This window comes from Etheostoma spectabile, chromosome 12 (genome assembly GCF_008692095.1).
Source record: "Etheostoma spectabile isolate EspeVRDwgs_2016 chromosome 12, UIUC_Espe_1.0, whole genome shotgun sequence".
Lineage (NCBI taxonomy): Eukaryota > Metazoa > Chordata > Actinopteri > Perciformes > Percidae > Etheostoma > Etheostoma spectabile.
Window position 1 is genome coordinate 2,298,148 of NC_045744.1, and position 23,084 is coordinate 2,321,231.

Below are 23,084 nucleotides of genomic sequence, written 5' to 3' on the forward strand. Positions count from 1 at the left end.
GTGCCAGATATGTTTGGAGCACACCAAGTCCAGTCTCGGTTTAATGTTGGAGACCAGCTACTCGGAGATCATCCTCCACATTCAGTCGCCATCTGGATTTATTTTTAAGGTAGATCAGTGGCGAGAAAGTCTTTTTGCACAAGTAGTTGGTGCCAAACGGCGTCAGCACATCCAAAAGCCGCCCTGGATAGCTGTGGGTCTTCCCTCTCAACCGAAATCCAAAACTCCGCCAGCGTCTCACACCTACACGCTGTCTTCAGGTTTAGGTCGCCTGACCGTTCAACCGATGCGTCAGTGTGGTCAAAGAAAATCCAAAGAGCTGTTCCCTTTTTATTCATGTGCTTGTTTTTTTATTTTTTTTTTATTTAGCCGCTAGTTTATCTTGTGTTAAAATCATGGCAACATATGCTATTTCTAATCATTTTAATTTGTATTTATTTCTGGAAATCAACTTGCGACCCCCTTCTCTGGCTCGCGACCCCCCTGTGGGTCCGACCCCCACTTTGGGAATCACTGTACTAGGATATGCCTTATAGTAATGCACCCCTTGTTTTGTGTTCTAATGTGTTCTTACTATACTACAAACACGTTGGGGATGGAGAACTTTGGTCTAGATTGTAGAATGGAACTGTGATGTACATTTGACTATGTATTGTTCCCAATGTTTCAAAATAAAGAATATAAGAAAAGAAAAAGAAAGATATGACGTGCAGTAGGTTTGATGTTCCCCTGTAATCTCTTTTGTGTGTGTGGTTGTAGGTGAATTTCCTGAAGGAAGGATGCGGCAGCGACAACGTTTGTCAAAGCAAGTTACGTGTGACGTACGCTACGGCCACAGGAACACGGACGATGACACGCTCACTCCATTAGAAGTGTAGAGATATACCCACACACACCACACATACATGGGCACACACACACATGTGTATTACTTCTGTGGCATTGGGGCTCATAACTTGTGTGTGACTAAAGGAAGAACGGCTGCCGGTGATCTCGCTCAGCGACCAGAAGGAGATGTCCTGGAGGTCAAGGTGTCCAATCGGAACGGAGATGATGCGCACGAAGCCTCAGTGAAGGCCACCTTCCCAACTCCCTCACCTACTCTACTTTCCGCAGTCTACTGGTGTAAGTCTCTCTCTCTTTCACACACACACACACACACACACAACACACCAACCACACACACACACACACACACACAACACACACACCAGACATGGATACAGAGGTAGATTGTCCCCCTATAGAAATATGAAAGACAACCCACTCCCCAAAAGAGGAAAAAATAACCATTCAGGTGGCTCAAAACGTTTATGGAAAAAAACAGGAACTGTGTCTATTTTTGCTACATTGGGGGTGGGGGGGGGGGGGGGGGGTGTTAAAGAATACAACAGGTGAAAATAAAATGTAATTATGTTGTCTTTTATGCAGATTTACACTTTCCAGTCTCTGGCTTACAAGGTCTCATTCTCTTAACAGATTTATTGTTGAGATGTAAACATGATTCCTAAAAAACAAAAGAAATATCACGGAAGACATGCAATGGCAATGTTTTGAATATTAAGGGAATAATAAAGTCCTGTACATACGTAAATACAAACATTTGAACCATAAATTGTGCATAAAATACACCAGAATGCAGGAATAGTGGTTGACTGTCTATCTCTCTACACACACACACACACACCACACACAACACACACACACCACACACACACACACACACACACACACCACACACAACACCACACACCGCAGTGTACCAGTTTAAGGTACTTTACTTGAGTCTTTCCTTTCCCTTTCTACTTCTAGAGAATATCTACTTTTTACTCCACTACAGTCATCTGACAGCTTTAATACTTTACAAATTAAGGGTTTTGCATACAAAACACATAAAATATGATGTTTTATTGTAAATTAAACTACTCAACAATATAAGGCCTACAAGTCCAGCTGAAATGATTAGATGATTAAACACTTAATGATCGTTTCCAGTTTGTAAAACGCCGAGGACGTACTAATTTCAGTAGTATATTTTCCTGATTATGCTAAAATACTTTTACCAAGTAACAGTTTCATCGCAGGACTTTTTACTTGTAACAGAGTATTTTTACAGTTGGGTATTACTTTTACTTCAGTAAAGGTCTGAATACTTCTTCACCACTGCACAACTGTACATGTAACATAAAAGCACACATTCCAATTAGTGGTTCTAATGGAACTGGTCCATGATTTCAGGAGGGCCGGTAACATGTGCAGCCAACAAAGACGGCTCTCAGGCGGACTGTGAGCTCGGGAACCCCTTCAAACGGGACGCTGAGGGAGGAAATCCCCTTTTGGACATTGCTGCCTCCTCTGCACACATGGCGATTTTCATTTGATTAATGTGTTTGTGCACGCAGGTGACCTTCTACATCATACTGGGCACGTCGCGCATCTCTCCCAACTCCACCGAACTGAGATTGATCTGCAGCTGAACACGTGAGTGGATCTAAGCTTGCAATTGGATCAAGCAATACGTAATATGGATAGAGAATACTTCAAATACACATATGTAATGCACATCAAACTCAGACATTATCATTTAGATTTGATACCATAAATCACATCTTGGATATCTACACTTATTTCCCACGAGGAGCCAGTAGGGGGCGGATGACTCCACCTCTACCAAATCCAATTACCTGAAACAAACATGTTGTATACAAATCTATTTCACCAGGAATAATCTCCCAAGTAGCATACATTTTTCAAAGGAATGGCAACTTTTAAAAGACAACTTAAATCTCACCTTCACTTACAATTTTTTTTGGGGTCTTATCTTGCTTTCTTTGTTGTAATAATATTTCTTTTTGTGTTAGTGAGCTACCTAGATGAAACCCATGTGTCATGTTGTTTAATATAGTGTAGTGTATTTTTTGGGGGGGATCATTTTTGGGGGGTTTTACAGTATACCTGTGTTTCTTTTCCTCTTCGTTTGTGCATGAAATGTTCTAAAATTGTCTGATTTATTGTTGTTTGGACCCATGAAGACGAGCTGGTCATCTTGCCGTCAGCTAATGGGAACCTTATAATAAAAAATAAACAAAATGCACTCATCTTAATTATGCATAACATTTGTAGTTCTATTAGAGGACTTTCTGATTCCTGTGTGTGACCTGTGATCCGACAGGACAAGCTCCCAGGAGGATTGGCCTCTGTAAAGCAAGAGCAACGGTGGCTATCGTGTTGCAGCTGTCTCTATCGGGTAAGACTCTCAGACACACACACACACACACACACACACACACACACAGCTGATAGAGTCTTACCAGCACCCAGTGATGACGTGTTAAAGAGTTTTATTGCCTGTGGTAGGAATGACTTCCTTTAGCGGTCCGTGCAACATCGAAGCTGTCGGAGCCTCTTAGAGAGGGGGCCCCTGTTGGACCAGGTGTGTGTGTGTGGGTGTGTATGGGGGGGATTTGGGTTGGTGGGTTGGGGTTATCCATGGTTGGGGTTACCCAGCTTCAAACGTGTCCTGTTGCAGCCGATCACGGAGCCAGCCTCCCTGATCAGGTTGTTCAGTCTGCTTGTGTGCTGGCTCCGATGCTTATGTTCAAAAACACATAACTATGCACAGATTCATGCTACTAACTGCACTTCTCTGTTTTTCCAGACAGCTCAGCCGTCTCAGGTCTACTTCACAGGTGAGGTCACAGGTGACACGGCCATGAAGACTGAAAGCGACATCGGCAGTGCGTCACACACAGTTTAGAGTGAGTACAGAACAACTCCAGAAAGTCATTTACTTGGATCTCCTCATCTCACTGAACATGCTTATTACTCCAGCATTCTACATGTTCTTTAGATAAGTTAGACTATTGCTATGCCCAGTTCAGGGGCTGCAGCCTCCGGAGGCCTCATTCATTGACCTATTGTGTCACAGCGGCGTGAAGATGGCTGTCACATTTTATGTAATTTTGCAGGGTCCTTCAAATGCGGCCTCCATTTACAGACTTCGGAGGAGCCAACTTTGTATCCTTCGCGGCCCAGGATTCCCAGCATTCATTCGGCGACAACCAAGATTTCTTTTACAATTTGTCTGCTATTTCATCATTAAATTACATTCCGTAACCTTCCGCTTTTTTTGTGTTGGAATTTTAAATTCAATGTATTTCTGAGGACTATGGTTACCTGGTCCTCAGATCTCTGCAGGGTAAATCCAGACAGCTAGCTAGACTATCTGTCCAATCTGAGGACTATGGTTACCTGGTCCTCAGTCTTTGCAGGGTAATCCAGACAGCTAGCTAGACTATCTGTCCAATCTGAGGACTATGGTTACCTGGTCCTCAGATCTCTGCAGGGTAAATCCAGACAGCTAGCTAGAACTATCTGTCCAAACAAAGTTTTTCTGTTGCACGACTAAAACAACCTTTGAACGTACATACATTTCACTAAATGTTCCTTCCAGAGGCTATTTTGCAGCGGTACTGTGGAATAGCCAGACCCCTCCGCAGAGCTGTGGAGGAAGTCTGGCATGCGAGACTAACTAGACTGTGATCTCGGTTCGGCCTTTATGGGCTTTGAAGGATGCGGCCAGGGTAGACTTGAAGGCTGTGGCCTTTAATGGGTGCAGCCCTGGATTGGGAAATATCTTAAATTATCAATCTGAAGGTAGGACACTGATCATGTCTTGATTTCCAGATAATCAATCTGGGAAAGAGTTTGAAAGACTTTGGCACCGCCACGCTCGACATCGACTGGCCAAAAGAGACAGCGGATGGGAAGTGGCTGCTCTACCTGACGAAGATCAGCTCCACTGGGTGGTCCAGGAGGAGTGCTCTCCTAAGGGGGATCACCCTCTCAACAAGGTCAGTGAACACCAGAGATGTGGACTGAGACTGAGTCCCAGTTTTGATGCACTTTTTTATATACGAACTCATTGTCATACTCTTTGAACTAGTTACACAAATTTCATTTCATTCATGGGCTACAAATACCTTGTCTTTTCTCTTTATAAAGACTGGATATTACAGGTAAGAGTGCTTTGTCTTGGGTGTAAAAAAAGGAAAGTGACCTTATTTGGGATTTGACTGTTTTAACTTGACTGACTTGCCCCAAAAACTACTCAAAACATTCTGAAAGTTGGACCACATGGCTTGAGACTTCCTTGAGGACTTGGTCACTGCACCGGAACACAACACATTGGACAGCCTGCACAGATTTTTTTCACTTGGTGTTTATTTTTAATATGGTTAAATTCAGGTCGTTTTGAATGTACCATCTTCTCTGCTTTAAGGAAATAAGCAACACCAGGAGGAGAAGAGCAGCAGAAAAGCTCCAGGGACTTGACCAGGGGACTTTGTCACGTTTACTGGACCAGAAGAAATCTGAAACTCTGGTACACCACACAACCAAGTTCTATTCTTTTGTTTCATGACTAGATGTATGCACATATGCAACCAGTAGTAAGGGGATTCGTTGTTAACTCGGTGCTCCCTTCTCTGCTGCCAGTCCTGTGACAGCGGGGCCAGATGTGTTACTATAAAGTGCCCCCTGCGGGGCCTGGACAGTAATGCAGTCTCACTCTCAGCTCTCGCCTCTTAACAGCACCTTCATAGAGGTAACAAGGAAAATTCTTTGTTTTACTCAAAACTGCCACAATTCAAATATATACAATTAAAATTATTCAAACATGGGTTTATGATTGCAATGTTAACCAGAAACAGTAATTGGGTTTGGGACTTACACAAACACACACACACACACAAGGAACTGAGTAACATGAATCGAATTATAACTTATTATGAATGACCCTTTTACGTAAGAATTCATTTAAATGTAATGATCACATCATGTTTACACCAGACATCCAAACGTGCCATTACTGCCATAATCATCATTAACACGTTGACTTAATTTATATTGTAGTTACACATACACCAGGAACATTTTGTTAATAGGGTATGTATTGTAGCAATGAAGGTGTATTTTAGTGTTTTTGTGATTAAACTTGACCTTGTCCCGTTTATTTCCTCCAGGACTATTCAAGCACCACCACGTGGAGGGATAGTGAAGGCCTCTCTGCGTGTCAACAGCAAAGCAACCAAATAGAGCTGGAAAACGCTGACAACAGGTAATAACATAGAAAATAATAATACTATTTAGACCCAATGATGGACACCTGGGGAGCTCACCTGGCAGAGCAGATAACCATATATAGAGGTTTATTCCTCACTGCAGTGGCTGCAGGTTCATTCTGACCTGCGGCCCTGGCTGCATGTCACTCGCCCTCTCTCTCCCATTTCATGTCTTCAGGTGTCCTTTATGAATAAAGGCCAAAAATCATCTTAAAAAAAGAGGAATGATAATTTATTGCATAAAACAGGCCTTAAATATGGTTTTCAGTGTGTGCAGAACACATTTCTGTGTGCAATGGGGCATTTTGCAATCTATACATCAGCATGTTATTATTTTTGCAATATGGCGATGTGCAATAACACTAGCACTCTTAATACCTAGCACTTTACACCTATTCATTTGGTCCCCCAAATCGGTAGGTTATAAGCAACATTATTATTTGTCTGTCTATTGTACTATTCTGTTATTTTTTGTTATTAATTTATTGTGTTGGGACTTTTTTTACATTACCTGCATAGGGACTGAAGAAGTTAATTACACCAGCTATAGTCTTGTATATTTACTTAAATATTTATAATATGCTCGTCATCTCAAAAACCTGAGTTTGTGATATAGAGAGACTAAGAAGACGTTAAGTGTGGCTGACACTCCCGATCCAGAGATGTCATTACTGATGTTGTGCCACTGGGTTGTGTTCCCCAGGTGAGGCTGACGGTGTTCCCAGAGAGGCGTGAGGCCCAGTATGGAGGTGCCGTGGTGGATCATCGTGCTGTCCATCCTGTTTGGGCTGCTGTGCTGGCCCTGTTGGCTTCCTTCTGTGGAAGGTAGGACCGAGGAAACCCCAAACCACACATTTTAATGTATCCTCAAACCTAGAGCGTCATTACAGAACTGTAGGTATATATAATAGCAGTTGAACATTTTTCTAACCCTTTTCCTCTCCTCAGTGTGGAGTCTTCTGGGAAAAAGAATAAAGGGGACCCGTCAGAAAAAGAGAAACTGGCAAATTCATAGAAAAGAGAGAGGGTAAAATTACCCGGCCTGCCATGAATGAGTGAAACTTTCTCTCTCTCTCAATCCTTTTTGCTACAAAAGTGCTGCTTCCTGGTGTTAGGCAGGAGTGGGCAATCCTCACACTGGACATGGATGCTGTTTAAAAGCTGACTGACTGTTGTGCCTAATAGATTTCCACACATGATGATGTGTGATCGTTACGGTCTACCTGCATGGCCAGGGGAGGGATGGCTGATAACCAATGGATCTGCATCTCTTTGATTTTCTCTCTTCCTCATTTCCATTTTGTTTTCTATGCACATGCAGCTACTTGGTGGGGAAGGTTTATTTCTTTCATTAGGGGCAAACATGTTTCCTGTCTCACACTCTTAAGGATTCACTGCATCTTGCTCTTGTCTCATCTTCCTCCTTTGCTCCTTGATTGCCTTTAAGTTCCCCTTTCCCCAAACAAATTCTGATTTTAGTTTTCTCCTTCTCTGCAGTGTGGCTTTTTTAAGCGTGCCAAATATGAAGAAAGGGTTCCCAGTTACAACGCTGTCTGGATAAAACGGGAGGAGAGAGCAAAAACCCGGGAATGGAAATGGCAAAACCTGGAAAAGAAGCCCTGGATGACAACCTGGCACGACAAAGAACATTATCTTAACTGACTTCCTGTCGCTTACTGATGAACTCCCAATTCTCCGATTTCTCTTGCTTTTCATTGCACAGCGTGGACTGTAATTATCAAGAACAAAAGAAAGTCATTAAAAAAAAAGTCTGTATGAATCACTGGAAGGAGTTGCAGTGTGGGAGTGGTCTGCACAAATGTCCAGATTTTTTAATTTTTATACATCTGTGTTCAGTGTTGACTGGGGTGGGGGGTGGGAGTGTTTCTAATTTTTTTGTACAGTCTTTGAAAGGTTCAGAATCATTTGTATTTATTCTTCGTGAGGAGAACTGAGTTACGTGCCCTACAGGCCAAAAAGTCATGCAAGGCATATACAGGCAACCTTTATATTTCCCCCAATTTAAAGTAATTGTTTTAATCTTATACTATGCATCCGCTTTAGCTGAGGTTGTACATTGTGGATGAAAACTGCAACATAACTCTACTGCTACACCTCTGCAGATTACATATTTATTCAGGCTGTAAATAAGAGGGTGAGAGCGAACAAACGGTTCCTTGAGTACATTTTTTTTTAAAGTGTTATATCCATATGCTCTGTGTGTGAGCATTTGTGGCCAAATAAATGTCTCAGAGAAGAGAAGTTTAAAGCATTATTTATTAATATATTAAAAAAAGAAGCATTGACAGCAGATGAAGTGCTTAATCAGACATTGTTAATTAAATCATTCTAAAGGATAAATTAGACTCATGATTTAAAAACATAAAAATCACTGAAACAGGAGCTTGTCAACACTTAACATGTACATAAATATGGAAAAAAATTGCGGTGAGGGGAACTTTGGTGTCGACTCTGCTCTGCTCCAGAGACCTAGCATTAAAACCGAGTTTTCTGTAATTAAAGCTAGCCTTTAAGATGTGAACAAGAGGATGGGTGCAATAGATCTATCCCGTTTCTATTAAATAGACATCGTTTCAAGTGTGTTTTTGTGCGTGTTAAGGCTGCAAACACGCCCTCATGCTGGTGGTGTATCTCAGACATCACCTCTTCTTCTATATGAGGGACTCCGTTTTATGGTTTTGCCCCCCAGTCTGGCATCTTTTACAGAATGCATCATCATCATCATCACCCCCTGACTTCTTCTTGGTTCACCTCCAAAACGGGTTCTTGCTTTCTCCTTTTCCTCTTTGGGCCTCTCTTCCTCTCCGCTGTTCTTTTTCCTCTCTTTTCTTCATCTCCTTCAGCTTCCTCTTGAGGGCTGAGCGGTACTTTGACTGCACACCCCCAGAGCCGACAGAGGAAAGAAATGGAACTAGATGAATCTGCACCCGTTAAATATTCTCCAAAAAACTGGATTTACTTAATATCAGGAGATTCCAGTTGGCTTTGCCAATACATCAACTTGGCCTACTGTATATGATCTCATCAGATTTATGGTATCACCATATGTCCATGTTGAATGCTGAAGAGACATTCGCACAGATACTGCCCAGATATTTTAGAGACAGTGTGGACACAGTGTCCCGCCAGAGAGCGCTAACAGACGATGTTTAACTGAAACGTCCTGCTCAGTACACACTGCATCTGTATAAAAGGCTCGCCATGTACCGTGTAGATTTTAATCTTCTAAATATTATACTGGTTATGCGGAGATCATCCTCCACATTCAGTCGCCATCTGGATTTATTTTTAAGGTAGATCAGTGGCGAGAAAGTCTTTTTGCACAAGTAGTTGGTGCCAAACGGCGTCAGCACATCCAAAAGCCGCCCTGGATAGCCTGTGTGTCTTCCCTCTCAACCGAAATCCAAAACTCCGCCAGCGTCTCACACCTACACGCTGTCTTCAGGTTTAGGTGCCCTGACCGTTTCACGATGCGTCAGTGTGGTCAAAGAAAATCCAAAGAGCTGTTCCCTTTTTATTCATGTGCTTGTTTTTTTTTTTTTTATTGACGCTAGTTTTATATTGTGTTAAAATCATGGCTAACATATGCTATTTTAATCATTTTTAAATTTGTATTTTATTTCTGGAAATCAATTGCGACCGCCCTTTCTGGCTCGCGACCCCCCTGTGGGTCCCGACCCCCACTTTGGGAATCACTGTACTAGAGATATGCCTTATAGTAATGCACCCCTTGTTTTTGTGTTCTAATGTGTTCTTACTATACTTACAAACACGTTGGGGATGGAGAACTTTGGTCTAGATTGTAGACTGGAACTGTGATGTACATTTGACTATTGTATTGTTCCCAATGTTTCAAAAATAAAGAATTATAAGAAAAAGAAAAAGAAAGATATGACGTGCAGTAGGTTTGATGTTCCCCTGTAATCTCTTTTTGTGTGAATGTGGTTGTAGGTGAATTTCCTGAAGGAAGGATGCGGCAGCGACAACGTTTGTCAAAGCAAGTTACGTGTGACGTATCGCTACGGCCACAGGAACACGGACGATGACACGCTCACTCCATTAGAAGTGTAAGATGATACACACACACACACACACATACATGGGCACACACACACATGTGTATTACTTCTGTGGCATTGGGGCTCATAACTTGTGTGTGACTAAAGGAAGAACGGCCTGCCGGTGATCTCGCTCAGCGACCAGAAGGAGATCGTCCTGGAGGTCAAGGTGTCCAATCGGAACGGAGATGATGCGCACGAAGCCTCAGTGAAGGCCACCTTCCCCAACTCCCTCACCTACTCTACTTTCCGCAGTCTACCTGGTGTAAGTCTCTCTCTCTTTCACACACACACACACACACACACACACACACACACACACACACAACAGACAGGAACGAGGTAGATTTGTCCCCCTATAGAATATGAAGACAACCCACTCCCCAAAAAGGAAAAAATCCCATTCAGGTGGCTCAAAACGTTTATGGAAAAAAACAGGAACTGTGTCTTTTTTGCTACATTGGGGGTGGGGGGGGGGGGGTGTTTAAGAATAACAACAGGTGAAATAAAAAATGTAATTATGTTGTCTTTTATGCAGATTTACACTTTCCGTCTCTGGCTTTAACCAGGTCTCATTCTCTTAACAGATTTATTGTTGAGATGTAACATGATTCCTAAAAACAAAGAAATATCACGAGACATGCAAGGGCAATGTTTTGAATATTAAGGGAATAATAAAGTCCTGTACATACAGTAAATACAAACATTGAACCATAAATGGTTGCATAAAATACACCAGAATGCAGGAAATAGTGTTTGACTGTCTATCTCTCTACACACCACACACACACACACCACACACACACACACACACACACACACACACACACACACCACACACACCACACCACACCCACACACACACACGCAGTGTACCAGTTTAAGGTACTTTACTTGAGTCCTTTCCTTTCCCTTTCTACTTCTAGAGAAATATTCTACTTTTTACTCCACTACAGTCATCTGACAGCTTTAATTACTTTACAAATTAAGGGTTTTGCATACAAAACACATAAAATATGATGTTTTATTGTAAATTAAACTACTCAACAATATAACGGCCTACAAGTCCAGCTGAAATGATTAGATGATTAAACACTTAATTGATCGTTTCCAGTTTGTAAAACGCGAGGACGTACTTATACTTTCAGTAGTATATTTTCCTGATTATGCTAAAATACTTTTACCCAAGTAACAGTTTCATCGCAGGACTTTTTACTTGTAACAGAGTATTTTTACAGTGTGGTATTACTTTTACTTCAGTAAAGGATCTGAATACTTCTTCCACCACTGCACATACTGTACATTGTAACATAAAAGCACACATTCCAATTAGTGGTTCTAATTGGAACTGGTCCATGATTTCAGGAGAGGCCGGTAACATGTGCAGCCAACAAAGACGGCTCTCAGGCGGACTGTGAGCTCGGGAACCCCTTCAAACGGGACGCTGAGGTGAGAGGAAATCCCCTTTTGGACATATTGCTGCCTCCTCTGCACAAATGGCGATGTTCATTCTGATATAATGTGTTTGTGCACGCAGGTGACCTTCTACATCATACTGGGCACGTCGCGCATCTCTCCCAACTCCACCGAACTGGAGATTGATCTGCAGCTGAACACGTGAGTGGATCTAAGCTTGCAATTGGATCAAGCAATACGTAATATGGATAGAGAATACTTCAAATACACCATATGTAATGCACATCAAACTCAGACATTATCATTTAGATTTGATACCATAAATCACATCTTGGATATCTACACTTATTTCCCACGAGGAGCCAGTAGGGGGCGGATGACTCCACCTCTACCAAAATCCAATTACCTGAAACAAACATGTTGTATACAAATCTATTTCACCATGGAATAATCTCCCAAGTAGCATACATTTTATCAAAGGAATGGCAACTTTTAAAAGACAACTTAAATCTCACCTTCACTTACAATTTTTTTTCTCTTGAGGTGTCTTATCTTGCTTTCTTTTGTTGTAATAAATATTTCTTCTTTGTGTTAGTGAGCTACCTAGATGTAAACCCATGTGTCATGTTGTTTAATATAGTGTAGTGTATTTTTTTGGGGGGGATCATTTTTGGGGGGTTTTACAGTATACCTGTGTTTCTTTTCCTCTTCTGTTTGTGTCATGAAATGTTCTAAAATTGTCTGATTTATTGTTGTTTTGGACCCCATGAAGACGAGCTGGTCATCTTGCCGTCAGCTAATGGGGAACCTTATAATAAACAAATAAACAAAATGCACTCATCTTAATTATGCATTAACATTTGTAGTTCTATTAGAGGACTTTCTGATTCCTGTGTGTGACCTGTGATCCGACAGGACAAGCTCCCAGGAGGATTTGGCCTCTGTTAAAGCAAGAGCAACGGTGGCTATCGTGTTGCAGCTGTCTCTATCAGGGTAAGACTCTCAGACACACACACACACACACACACACACACACACACAGCTGATAGAGTCTTATCCAGCACCCAGTGATGACGTGTTAAAGAGTTTTATTGCCTGTGGTAGGAATGACTTCCTTTAGCGGTCCGTGCAACATCGAAGCTGTCGGAGCCTCTTAGAGAGGGGGCCCCTCTGTTGGACCAGTGTGTGTGTGTGTGTGTGTGTATGGGGGGGGATTTGGGTTGGGGTTGGGGTTATCCATGGTTGGGGTTACCCAGCTTCAAACGTGTCCTGTTTGCAGCCGATCACGGAGCCAGCCTCCCTGATCAGGTTGTTCAGTCTGCTTGTGTCGCTGGCTCCGATGCTTATGTTCAAAAACACATAACTATGCACAGATTCATGCTACTAACTGCACTTCTCTGTTTTTCCAGACAAGCTCAGCCGTCTCAGGTCTACTTCACAGGTGAGGTCACAGGTGACACGGCCATGAAGACTGAAAGCGACATCGGCAGTGCCGTCACACACCAGTTTAGAGTGAGTACAGAACAACTCCCAGAAGTCATTTACTTGGATCTCCTCCATCTCACTGACATGCTTATTACTCCAGCATTCTACATGTTCTTTAGATAAGTTAGACTATTGCTATGTCCCAGTTCAGGGGCTGCAGCCTCCGGAGGCCTCATTCATTGACCTATTGTGTCACAGCGGCGTGAAGATGGCTGTCACATTTTATGTAATTTTGCAGGGTCCTTCAAATGCGGCCTCCATTTACAGACTTCGGAGGAGCCAACTGTTGTATCCTTCGCGGCCCCAGGATTCCCAGCATTCATTTCGGCGACAACCAAGATTTCTTTTACAATTTTCGTCTGCTATTTCATCATTAAATTCACATTCCGTAACCTTCCGCTTTTTTTGTGTTGGAATTTTAAATTCAATGTATTTCTGAGGACTATGGTTACCTGGTCCTCAGATCTCTGCAGGGTAAATCCAGACAGCTAGCTAGACTATCTGTCCAATCTGAGGACTATGGTTACCTGGTCCTCAGGTCTTTGCAGGGTTAATCCAGACAGCTAGCTAGACTATCTGTCCAATCTGAGGACTATGGTTACCTGGTCCTCAGATCTCTGCAGGGTAAATCCAGACAGCTAGCTAGACTATCTGTCCAAACAAAGTTTTCTGTTGCACGACTAAAACAACCTTTGAACGTACATACATTTCACTAAATGTTCCTTCCAGAGGCTATTTTGCAGCGGTACTGTGGAATAGCCAGACCCCCTCCGCAGAGCTGTGGAGGAAGGTCTGGCAATGCGAGACTAACTAGACTGTGATCTCGGTTCGGCCTTTATGGGCTTTGAAGGATGCGGCCAGGGTAGACTTGGAAGGCTGTGGCCTTTAATGGGTGCAGCCCCTGGATTGGGAAATATCTTAAATTATACAATCTGAAGGTAGGACACTGATCATGTCTTGATTTCCAGATAATCAATCTGGGAAAGAGTTTGAAAGACTTTGGCACCGCCACGCTCGACATCGACTGGCCAAAAGAGACAGCGGATGGGAAGTGGCTGCTCTACCTGACGAAGATCAGCTCCACTGGGCTGGTCCAGGAGGAGTGCTCTCCTAAAGGGGTGATCAACCCTCTCAACAAGGTCAGTGAACACCAGAGATGTGGACTTGAGACTGAGTCCCAGTTTTGATGCAACTTTTATTATAATACAGTTTGAACTCATTGTCATACTCTTTGAACTAGTTACACAAATTTCATTTCATTTCATGGGCTACAAATACCTTGTCTTTTCTCTTTATAAAGACTGGATATTACAGGTAAGAGTGCTTTGTCTTGGGTGTAAAAAAAAGGAAAGTGACCTTATTTGGGATTTGACTTGTTTTAACTTGACTTGACTTGCCCCAAAAAACTACTCAAAACATTCTTGAAAGTTGGACCACATGGCTTGAGACTTCCTTGAGGACTTGGTCACTGCACCGGAACACAACACATTAGGAATCAGCCTGCACAGATTCTTTTTCACTTGGTGTTTATTTTTTAATATGGTTAAATTCAGGTCGTATTTGAATGTACCCATCTTCTCTGCTTTAAGGAAATAAGCAACACCAGGAGGAGAAGAGCAGCAGAAAAGCTCCAGGGACTTGACCAGGGGACTTTGTCACGTTTACTGGACCAGAAGAAATCTGAAACTCTGGTACCACCACACAACCAAGTTCTATTCTTTTGTTTCATGACTAGATTGTATGCACATATGCAACCAGTAGTAAGGGGATCTCGTTGTTAACTCGGTGCTCCCTTCTCTGCTGCCAGTCCTGTGACAGCGGGGCCAGATGTGTTACTATAAAGTGCCCCCTGCGGGGCCTGGACAGTAATGCAGTCATCACTCTCAGCTCTCGCCTCTTTAACAGCACCTTCATAGAGGTAACAAGGAAAATTCTTTGTTTTTACTCAAAACTGCCAGTCAATTCAAATATATACAATTAAAATTATTCAAACATGGGTTAATATGATTTGCAATGTTAACCAGAAACAGTAATTGGGGTTTGGGACTTACATCTAAACACACACACACACACAAGGAACTGAGTAACATGAATCGAATTATTAACTTATTATGAATGACCCTTTTACGTAAAGAATTCAATTTAAATGTAATGATCACATCATGTTTACACCAGACATCCAAACGTAGCCATTACTGCCATAATCATCATTAACACGTTGACTTTAATTCATATATTGTAGTTACACATTACACCAGGAACATTTTGTTAATATGGGTATGTTATTGTAGCAAATGAAGGTGTATTTTAGTGTTTTCTGTGATTAAACTTGACCTTGTCCCGTTTATTTCCTCCAGGACTATTCCAAGCACCACCACGTGGAGGTGATAGTGAAGGCCTCTCTGCGTGTCAACAGCAAAGCAACCAACATAGAGCTGGAAAACGCTGACACACAGGTAATTAAACATAGAAAATAATAAATACTATTTAGACCCAAATGATGGACACCTGGGTAGCTCACCTGGCAGAGCAGATAACCATATATAGAGGTTTATTCCTCACTGCAGTGGCTGCAGGTTCAATTCTGACCTGCGGCCCTTGGCTGCATGTCACTCGCCCTCTCTCTCCCATTTCATGTCTTCAGGTGTCCTTTATGAATAAAGGCCAAAAAATCATCTTAAAAAAAAGAGGAATGATAATTTATTGCATAAAACAGGCCTTAAATATGGTTTTCAGTGTAGTGCATGAACACATTTCTGTGTGCAATGGGGCATTTTGCAATCTATACATCAGCATGTTATTATATTTTGCAATATGGCGATGTGCAATAACACTAGCACTCTTAATACCTAGCACTTTACACCTAATTCATTTGGTCCCCCAAATCTTGGTAGGTTATAAGCAACATTTATTATTTGTCTGTCTATTGTACTATTACTGTTATTTTTTGTTATTAATTTATTGTGTTGGGACTTTTTTTACATTTACCTGCAATAGGGACTGAAGAAGTTAATTACCCACCAGCTATAGTCTTGTATATTTACTTAAATATTTATTAATATGCTCTGTCATCTCAAAAACCTGAGTTTGTGATATAGAGAGACTAAGAAGACGTTAAGTGTGGCTGACACTCCCGATCCAGAGATGTCATTACTGATGTTGTGCCACTGGGTTGTGTTCCCCCAGGTGAGGCTGACGGTGTTCCCAGAGAGGCGTGAGGCCCAGTATGGAGGCGTGCCGTGGTGGATCATCGTGCTGTCCATCCTGTTTGGGCTGCTGTTGCTGGCCCTGTTGGCTTTCCTTCTGTGGAAGGTAGGACCGAGGAAACCCCAAACCACACATTTTAATGTATCCTCAAACCTAGAGCGTCATTTACAGAACTGTAGGTATATATAATAGCAGTTGAACATATTTTCTAACCCTTTTCCTCTCCTCAGTGTGGAGTCTTCGGGAAAAAGAATAAAGGGGACCCGTCAGAAAAAGAGAAACTGGCAAATTCATAGAAAAAGAGAGAGGGTAAAATTACCCGGCCTGCCATGAATGAGTGAAACTTTCTCTCTCTCTCAATCCTTTTTGCTACAAAAGTGCTGCTTCCTGGTGTTAGGCAGGCAGTGGGCAATCCTCACACTGTGACATGGATGCTGTTTAAAAGCTGACTGACTGTTTGTGCCTAATAGATTTCCACACATGATGATGTGTGATCGTTACGGTCTACCTGCATGGCCAGGGGAGGTGATGGCTGATAACCAATGGATCTGCATCTCTTTGATTTTCTCTCTTCCTCTATTTCCACTTTCTTGTTTTCTATTGCACATGCAGCTACTTGGTGGGAAGGTTTATTTCTCTTCATTTTAGGGGCAAACATGTTTCCTGTCTACACCTCTTAATGGATTCACTGCATCTTGCTCTTGTCTCATCTTCCTCCTTTGCTCCCTCTGATTGCCTTTAAAGTTCCCCTTTCCCCAAACAAAATTCTGATTTTAGTTTTCTCCTTCTCTGCAGTGTGGCTTTTTTAAGCGTGCCAAATATGAAGAAAGGGTTCCCAGTTACAACGCTGTCTGGATAAAACGGGAGGAGAGAGCAAATAACCCCGGGAATGGGAAATGGCAAAACCTGGAAAAGAAGCCCTGGATGACAACCTGGCACGACAAAGAACATTATTCTTAACTGACTTCCTGTCGCTTACTGATGAACTCCCAATTTCTCCGATTTCTCTTGCTTTTTCATTGCACAGCGTGGACTGTAATTATCAAGAAACAAAGAAAGTCATTTAAAAAAAAAGTCTGTATGAATCACTGGAAGGAGTTGCAGTGTGGGAGTTGGTCCTGCACAAATGTCCAGATTTTTTTTAATTTTTATACATCTGTGTTCAGTGTTGACTGGGGGTGGGGGGTGGGAGTGTTTCTAATTTTTTTGTACAGTCTTTGAAAGGGTTCAGAATCATTTGTATTTATTCTTCGTGAGGAGAACTGAGTTACGTGCCCTACAGGCCAAAAAGTCATGCAATGCATATACAGGCAACCTTTTATATTTCCCCCAATTTAAAGTAATTGTTTTTAATCTTTACTACTATGCATCCGCTTTAGCTGAGGTTGTACATTGTGGATGAAAACTGCAACATAACTCTACTGCTACACCTCTGCAGAATTACATATTTATTCACTGGCTGTAAAATAAGAGGGTGAGAGCGAACAAACGGTTCCTTGAGTACATTTTTTTTTTAAAGTGTTATATCCATATGCTCTGTGTGTGAGCATTTGTGGCCAAATAAATGTCTCAGAGAAGAGAAAGTTTAAAGCATTATTTATTAATATATTAAAAAAAAGAAGCATTGACAGCAGATAGAGTGCTTAAATCAGCACATTGTTAATTAAAATCATTCTAAAGGATAAATTAAGACTCATGATTTAAAAACATAAAAATCACTGAAACAGGAGCTTGTCACACACTTAACATGTACATAAATATGGAAAAAAATATTGCTGTGAGGGGGAACTTTGGTGCTCGACTCTGCTCTGCTCCAGAGACCTAGCAATTAAAACCAGAGTTCTTCTGTAAATTAAAGCTAGCCTTTAAGATGTGAACAAGAGGATGGGTGCAATAGATCTATCCGTTTCTATTAAATAGACATCGTTTCAAGTGTGTTTTGTGCGTGTTAAGGCTGCAAACACGCCCTCATGCTGGTGGTGTATCTCAGACATCACCTCTTCTTCTATATGAGGGACTCTGTTCTTATGGTTTTGCCCCCCAGTCTGGCATCTTTTACAGACTGCATCATCATCATCATCACCCTCACTTTCTCTTGGTCCTCACCCTCCAAAACTGGGTTCTTCGCTTTCTCCTTTTCCTCTTTGGGCCTCTTCTCTCCTCTCCGCTGTTCTTTTTCCTCTCTTTTCTTCATCTCCTTCAGCTTCCTCTTGAGGGCTGAGCGGTCACTTTGACTGCACACCCCCAGAGCCTGACAGAGGAAAGAAATGGAACTAGATGAATCTGCACCGGTTAAATTATTCTCCAACAAAACTGGATTTCTACTTAATATCAGGAGATTCCCAGTTGAGCTTTGCCAATACATCAACTTGGCCTACTGTATATGATCTCATCAGATTTAATGGTATCACCATATAGTCCATGTTGTTGACTGATGAAGAGACATTGCAGCACAGATATGCCCAAGATATTTTAGAGACAGTGTGGACACAGTGTCCGCCAGAGAGCGCTAACAAGCAGATGTTTAACTGAAACGTCCTGCTCAGTACACACTGCATCTGTAGAAAAAAGGCTCGGCCAATGTATCCGTGTCAGATTTTTAATCTTCTAAATATTTAAACTGGCATACTGGTCTCAAAACGCGTTTGTCGGTGTTGGCCGAGTCATTTCCCAACTTACGGAATTTAACAGATAACGAGCAGCATTCAGAGTTGTAGTTCATACGTTAAGTAAATATGAAACCGGATATTTTTTATAACATCTAGTTTCATGGAGAAAAAAAAATACATAACACTAGTATAATCTAAATAACATGGCCTGGGATGGCGGGAGAAATAAAGTTATTGGCGTATGTGGGAAAAATGATATCTTCCTAGAAGTGGCAGATGTTTAAAAAAGATAAATAAATAAAATAATCTTAATTTAAACTTTAAAGAACATTAACAAGTTGACATTAGGACTACTACATTAATAAGGAGGCTGTGAATATTTGAACTAGAAAAAACACAGAATACAATTTTCCAGAATGGTTAATGTGGTTGCAAAATTGGATCTGAATACATGTCTCGAACCATTCTGGATGAAGTATTGGGGTCCTGCAGAGATGTCCCATCTTATAAAATCATATCCTACAGACTAAAGAAAAAGAAATCTGTTTGGTACCGGTCCTTGCAAAAATCGTAATCAGTCAAAATAGTCGCAGTGAGGATATTTTCCTCATATCGTTGATGTGATCCGTGGATCTGGGCCTTTGATGGATCCTGTCTCTCACCTTGAGTTTCTCACTGTCCATGTTGAGCAGCTGTGGCCCGTCTACACCTCTGGCAGCGAACGCCGACGCGTACTCGTCCATGTTCATGGCGGCTAACCACAGACACACCTGTTGGTTGTTCCACTCCGAGACGGGTCCACTGCGCCACTGGTGGTTGTTGTTGCTGGGAACTGGGTCATCGTCCAACGTCTGACAGGACACCAGAGACAATACGCAGAGTCAGTGAGGAGAAGTGGAGGAAGGAAGTAAGGCAAATGAGAAACTAATTAATGGAAGAAAGGAGTAGGCACGCTTTGGGAGGAGGAAAAACCAAGAATTAAAAAAAAGATGCAGGAAGGGGAGGCTCACCTCAGTGGAGGAAAAGGTGAAAGAGTGAGAGTGTCCGGAGAGAACAGAGACATGACCCACCATGCTGGAGCTGTCCACTGGAGAGCCGATACTCTAGAAGCAAGAGAACACCTCGGCTGCCTACACACTGTGCTTCACATCTGTTGCATGCGTTTTATTGTGAAAGGATTTCTGGTTGTATGAGATATCCAGAGTCATATTTAAAATGACTAATAATTCTGAACGTTCACACAGAGGAGGAGGATATCATGCAGAGGAAGGCTAAGTCATCTCTTTCCCTACCTGATCTCGTCTACCGGTGGTGGTCAGGTAGGGTAAGCTGCTGCTGGACACGGAGCGGAGTCTCTCCCGGCCTCGCTCCGCGTCTTTTTCTCGCCCTCGCTCTGCGAACCAGGGGAAGTGCAGGCAAGACGGCATGGAGGTGAGGGAATCTGACGGGGAAACCCCAGCGGGCTCGTCCACCAGGTCACCACACGACCCCCTGGCAGAAAAGAGGTCTAATTGCAGTTAAAACCTCTGAAATGTCAGTCATTTAATAAAAAAAAGATTATCCAGTGCTAAATAAAAAAGTATTTTGCTGTAGTGTTTTCATGTACAGTACATGTGATGTCACACCTGTTCATGGAAATCTTGCTGCGTTTCTCGCTTCTCCTTTTGCTGAGAGACTTGCGAAGGCCACTGACAAAGAAACAAGACTATAATCATGAAAGACACTATCAGGAACAAGTATGCCGCCAGTAAAAACACTCAAGTGGCAAGTAAGATATATGCTATGGTTTAAAAAAAAAAAAAAAGAAAAGAAAAAAGAGACCGAGACCCTGCAACGGCTAAAAGGGAATCTATGAAACCCAGGAATTATGAGATGAATGTATGATTTTACAATCCCAGCTCTAAGACAACAGAAAGAGACCCTGCACCTGAAGTCTGGAAATCTACTTTTGGACTTTCTGGAGGTCGAGGATTTGCGTGACGAGGGAGTGACGGTGTCTGTGACGTAGATGGGAGGCGGAGTGAAGACGGCGCTGCTGGGAGGTTGAGGACTGAGGGCTGAGAAAGACGAGGCGCTGGACAGGTCGCTTCTGCTGCTCCTTTGTGTCACTGGGGCCGCAGACAGGGACTCGCTCTCCTGTTGCTTCTCAACTTCATCTTCCTTAAATAAATTTAAAAAAAAAACTGTTTCATTGGCAGATTTACAGTAGTTATGAACTGTTTGATTTGTACAGCCGTGTCTCTAACGGTACCTGCTTTCTGAAGCTCTCTCGGAGTTTGTCCCGGGAGGGGGGGTGGCGTTTGGACTTCTGGGCCAGCTGGGCTCTGGCTTTGTGAGCGCTGGAGTCCAGACGTCCCGAGTCAGGAACTGGAAGATACCAGTCTGGAAGTGAGACAAACACATTTCATTTTGCTCAGTCAAAAAGCGGTTTGGATTTTCTCACATTATATTATATTGTTTAACCCTTGTATGGTATTCAGGTCAAATTGACCCCTTTCAAATGTTTTGAAAAATGGTACAAGTTATATTTTGTCCACCTGAAAATCAACGGCCCTACCTTATTTCCTGTGATAGACATTCAGAAAGATATTCTGGATATGACCACTTATGTTTTTTCCATAGTAGATTTTTAACATGAATTATAACAAAAACAAAACAAGTCCCACTTCCATTTTTAATTGAGTTCTAGTAGAGACTGATTGCATTCCCTGAACATATGTCATTTCAGTTGTTTGAAGTTGAGATGAAGACAATATTTGTTAATAGATTATGAAGTAAAATTTGATTTCAGAATTGTTTTTAAAACCCTAAATAAGTCACGGGTCAATATGACCCGAGGGAAACGAGTGAAAACAACAAGGGTTAAAAACTGTAAAAAGCTTTAAATTCTGCCAGTTCTGAAGAACTAAATTTTATTAATTTATTTGACAGGGACAGTGTACATTAATAAACATAGCTGTAAATGCACCAGAATTAGCCAAAAGGTTATTTTTCATCTGTTGTCCCTGGACAGATCTTAAAATTGTCTCTCTAAAAAAAATAATAAGATTATAGTCAATACAAATATAAAAAGTAGTGAAACAGATAAAACTCTTCAAATCCCATTGATAAATACAGTGTACAAATGTAATACAGACATTAGGGAAAGAAAACAAAAATACACATTGACACAATAGAGACACAAGTGGCAGCACGGTTGGGTTGAAAATACATATTCTTATTAATGCTGACATGTCGGATGTGTTATGAACCAGTTTTTTTAGATGTAAATGCACCTCCCCACTTGACATTGTGTTCCAAATCCTTTATGGGCACCATAACACCAACACTGTGCTGCTACCTTTTCAACATACTACAGCACTTTCACTCTGTGCCAACAACTGTTAATACATTTTTTCTTAAATCGTGTTTTATATATGTATTTTAGTCTACTTATTTGTATGACGTCTTTTCCTGTTTTACTGCACGTGGCTGGAGGAGAACAGTTCTCTTATGTATGCATGTACGGTACACAATGAACTATGACAAATAATCTGAATCCATACAAAAAAAAAACTGGACAAAATTTCAGATATTTATGGTTTTGATCAGCTCACTTGCCAGCAGATACAAAGTCAAACGGACACATCCACTACAGTGACAGCCCTTTAGCTGCTTACCTGGGACTGAAGTGTCCACAGAGTGGTTCCGTCTCTCAGTTGCGGGCTCTTTCCCCTCAAGCTGAGCCATCTGTGGTGAGCAGAGGGAAATGAGGACTACAGACTAAATGGCAGGTTCAGTAAAGGAAATCCATACAGGATTGCAAAGTGTCCTCTCACCTGGATTTGTAGTCTTTCAACTGTCTCTCTGTGCAGCTTCTCTCTCTCCACCATTTGTCCTCTCAACTCTGCTTCTCTGTCCTCCCTTTCCTCTTCTCTGGGGAAAAAAATAAAAAAATGTAAAAACCACAATTTTACTAGCGTACAAAATACACTCCCAGTCATTTATGTATAACAGTTACTTTTGGTTCTGGAGGTGATTTTCCCCATTCAATGTCACCACTGATGTTTCAGAAAATGCTTGGAGTTTTGAGCCTGGAACAAAGCCACTCAGCTACGAGATCAATCGTGATCATAAAACATTTGGTTCGCCACAAAAGAACATTTAGAAAACGGCAAAAAAAAAAA

At 41.8% G+C, this 23,084-nt stretch overlaps 2 protein-coding genes and 1 long non-coding RNA gene across 12 annotated transcripts in view; 2 read left to right on the forward strand and 1 right to left on the reverse strand.

The window, feature by feature from the left end:
* Window positions 1-17,383, forward strand: part of LOC116698830 (integrin alpha-6) — a 34,364-nt gene extending 16,981 nt beyond the window's left edge. Inside the window, exons 14-26 of one of the 2 annotated variants that reach the window (XM_032531029.1) lie at window positions 10,095-10,210; window positions 10,310-10,466; window positions 11,567-11,650; window positions 11,739-11,818; window positions 12,533-12,610; window positions 13,027-13,129; window positions 14,071-14,241; window positions 14,692-14,793; window positions 14,910-15,020; window positions 15,460-15,558; window positions 16,289-16,414; window positions 16,540-16,618; window positions 17,105-17,368. In XM_032531029.1, coding sequence (XP_032386920.1) covers window positions 10,095-10,210; window positions 10,310-10,466; window positions 11,567-11,650; window positions 11,739-11,818; window positions 12,533-12,610; window positions 13,027-13,129; window positions 14,071-14,241; window positions 14,692-14,793; window positions 14,910-15,020; window positions 15,460-15,558; window positions 16,289-16,414; window positions 16,540-16,605 — 1,293 coding nt within the window. In that variant the 3' untranslated portion in view covers window positions 16,606-16,618; window positions 17,105-17,368. Of the gene's footprint in view, window positions 1-10,094; window positions 10,211-10,309; window positions 10,467-11,566; window positions 11,651-11,738; window positions 11,819-12,532; window positions 12,611-13,026; window positions 13,130-14,070; window positions 14,242-14,691; window positions 14,794-14,909; window positions 15,021-15,459; window positions 15,559-16,288; window positions 16,415-16,539; window positions 16,619-17,104 lie in introns of both variants that reach the window. The other variant, XM_032531027.1, reaches the window with a different exon arrangement.
* Window positions 4,650-5,565, forward strand: LOC116698848 (uncharacterized). Its single transcript, XR_004334315.1, has 3 exons — window positions 4,650-4,853; window positions 5,282-5,383; window positions 5,497-5,565. It is a non-coding gene; the product is annotated as an uncharacterized LOC116698848 (long non-coding RNA).
* An 863-nt stretch (window positions 17,384-18,246) lies between the features above and the next one.
* Window positions 18,247-23,084, reverse strand: part of LOC116698828 (neurabin-1) — a 14,695-nt gene continuing 9,857 nt past the window's right edge. For 6 of the 9 annotated variants that reach the window (XM_032531023.1, XM_032531024.1, XM_032531018.1 and 3 more), the window contains 9 exons: window positions 22,737-22,833; window positions 22,578-22,647; window positions 21,170-21,300; window positions 20,846-21,078; window positions 20,544-20,606; window positions 20,211-20,412; window positions 19,929-20,021; window positions 19,581-19,769; window positions 18,247-18,560 (listed from right to left, as the gene is read on the reverse strand). In XM_032531023.1, the coding sequence (XP_032386914.1) occupies window positions 18,315-18,560; window positions 19,581-19,769; window positions 19,929-20,021; window positions 20,211-20,412; window positions 20,544-20,606; window positions 20,846-21,078; window positions 21,170-21,300; window positions 22,578-22,647; window positions 22,737-22,833 (1,324 nt within the window). In that variant the 3' untranslated portion in view covers window positions 18,247-18,314. The remainder of the gene's footprint in view (window positions 18,561-19,580; window positions 19,770-19,928; window positions 20,022-20,210; window positions 20,413-20,543; window positions 20,607-20,845; window positions 21,079-21,169; window positions 21,301-22,577; window positions 22,648-22,736; window positions 22,834-23,084) is intronic. The other 3 variants (XM_032531022.1, XM_032531026.1, XM_032531025.1) reach the window with 3 other exon arrangements.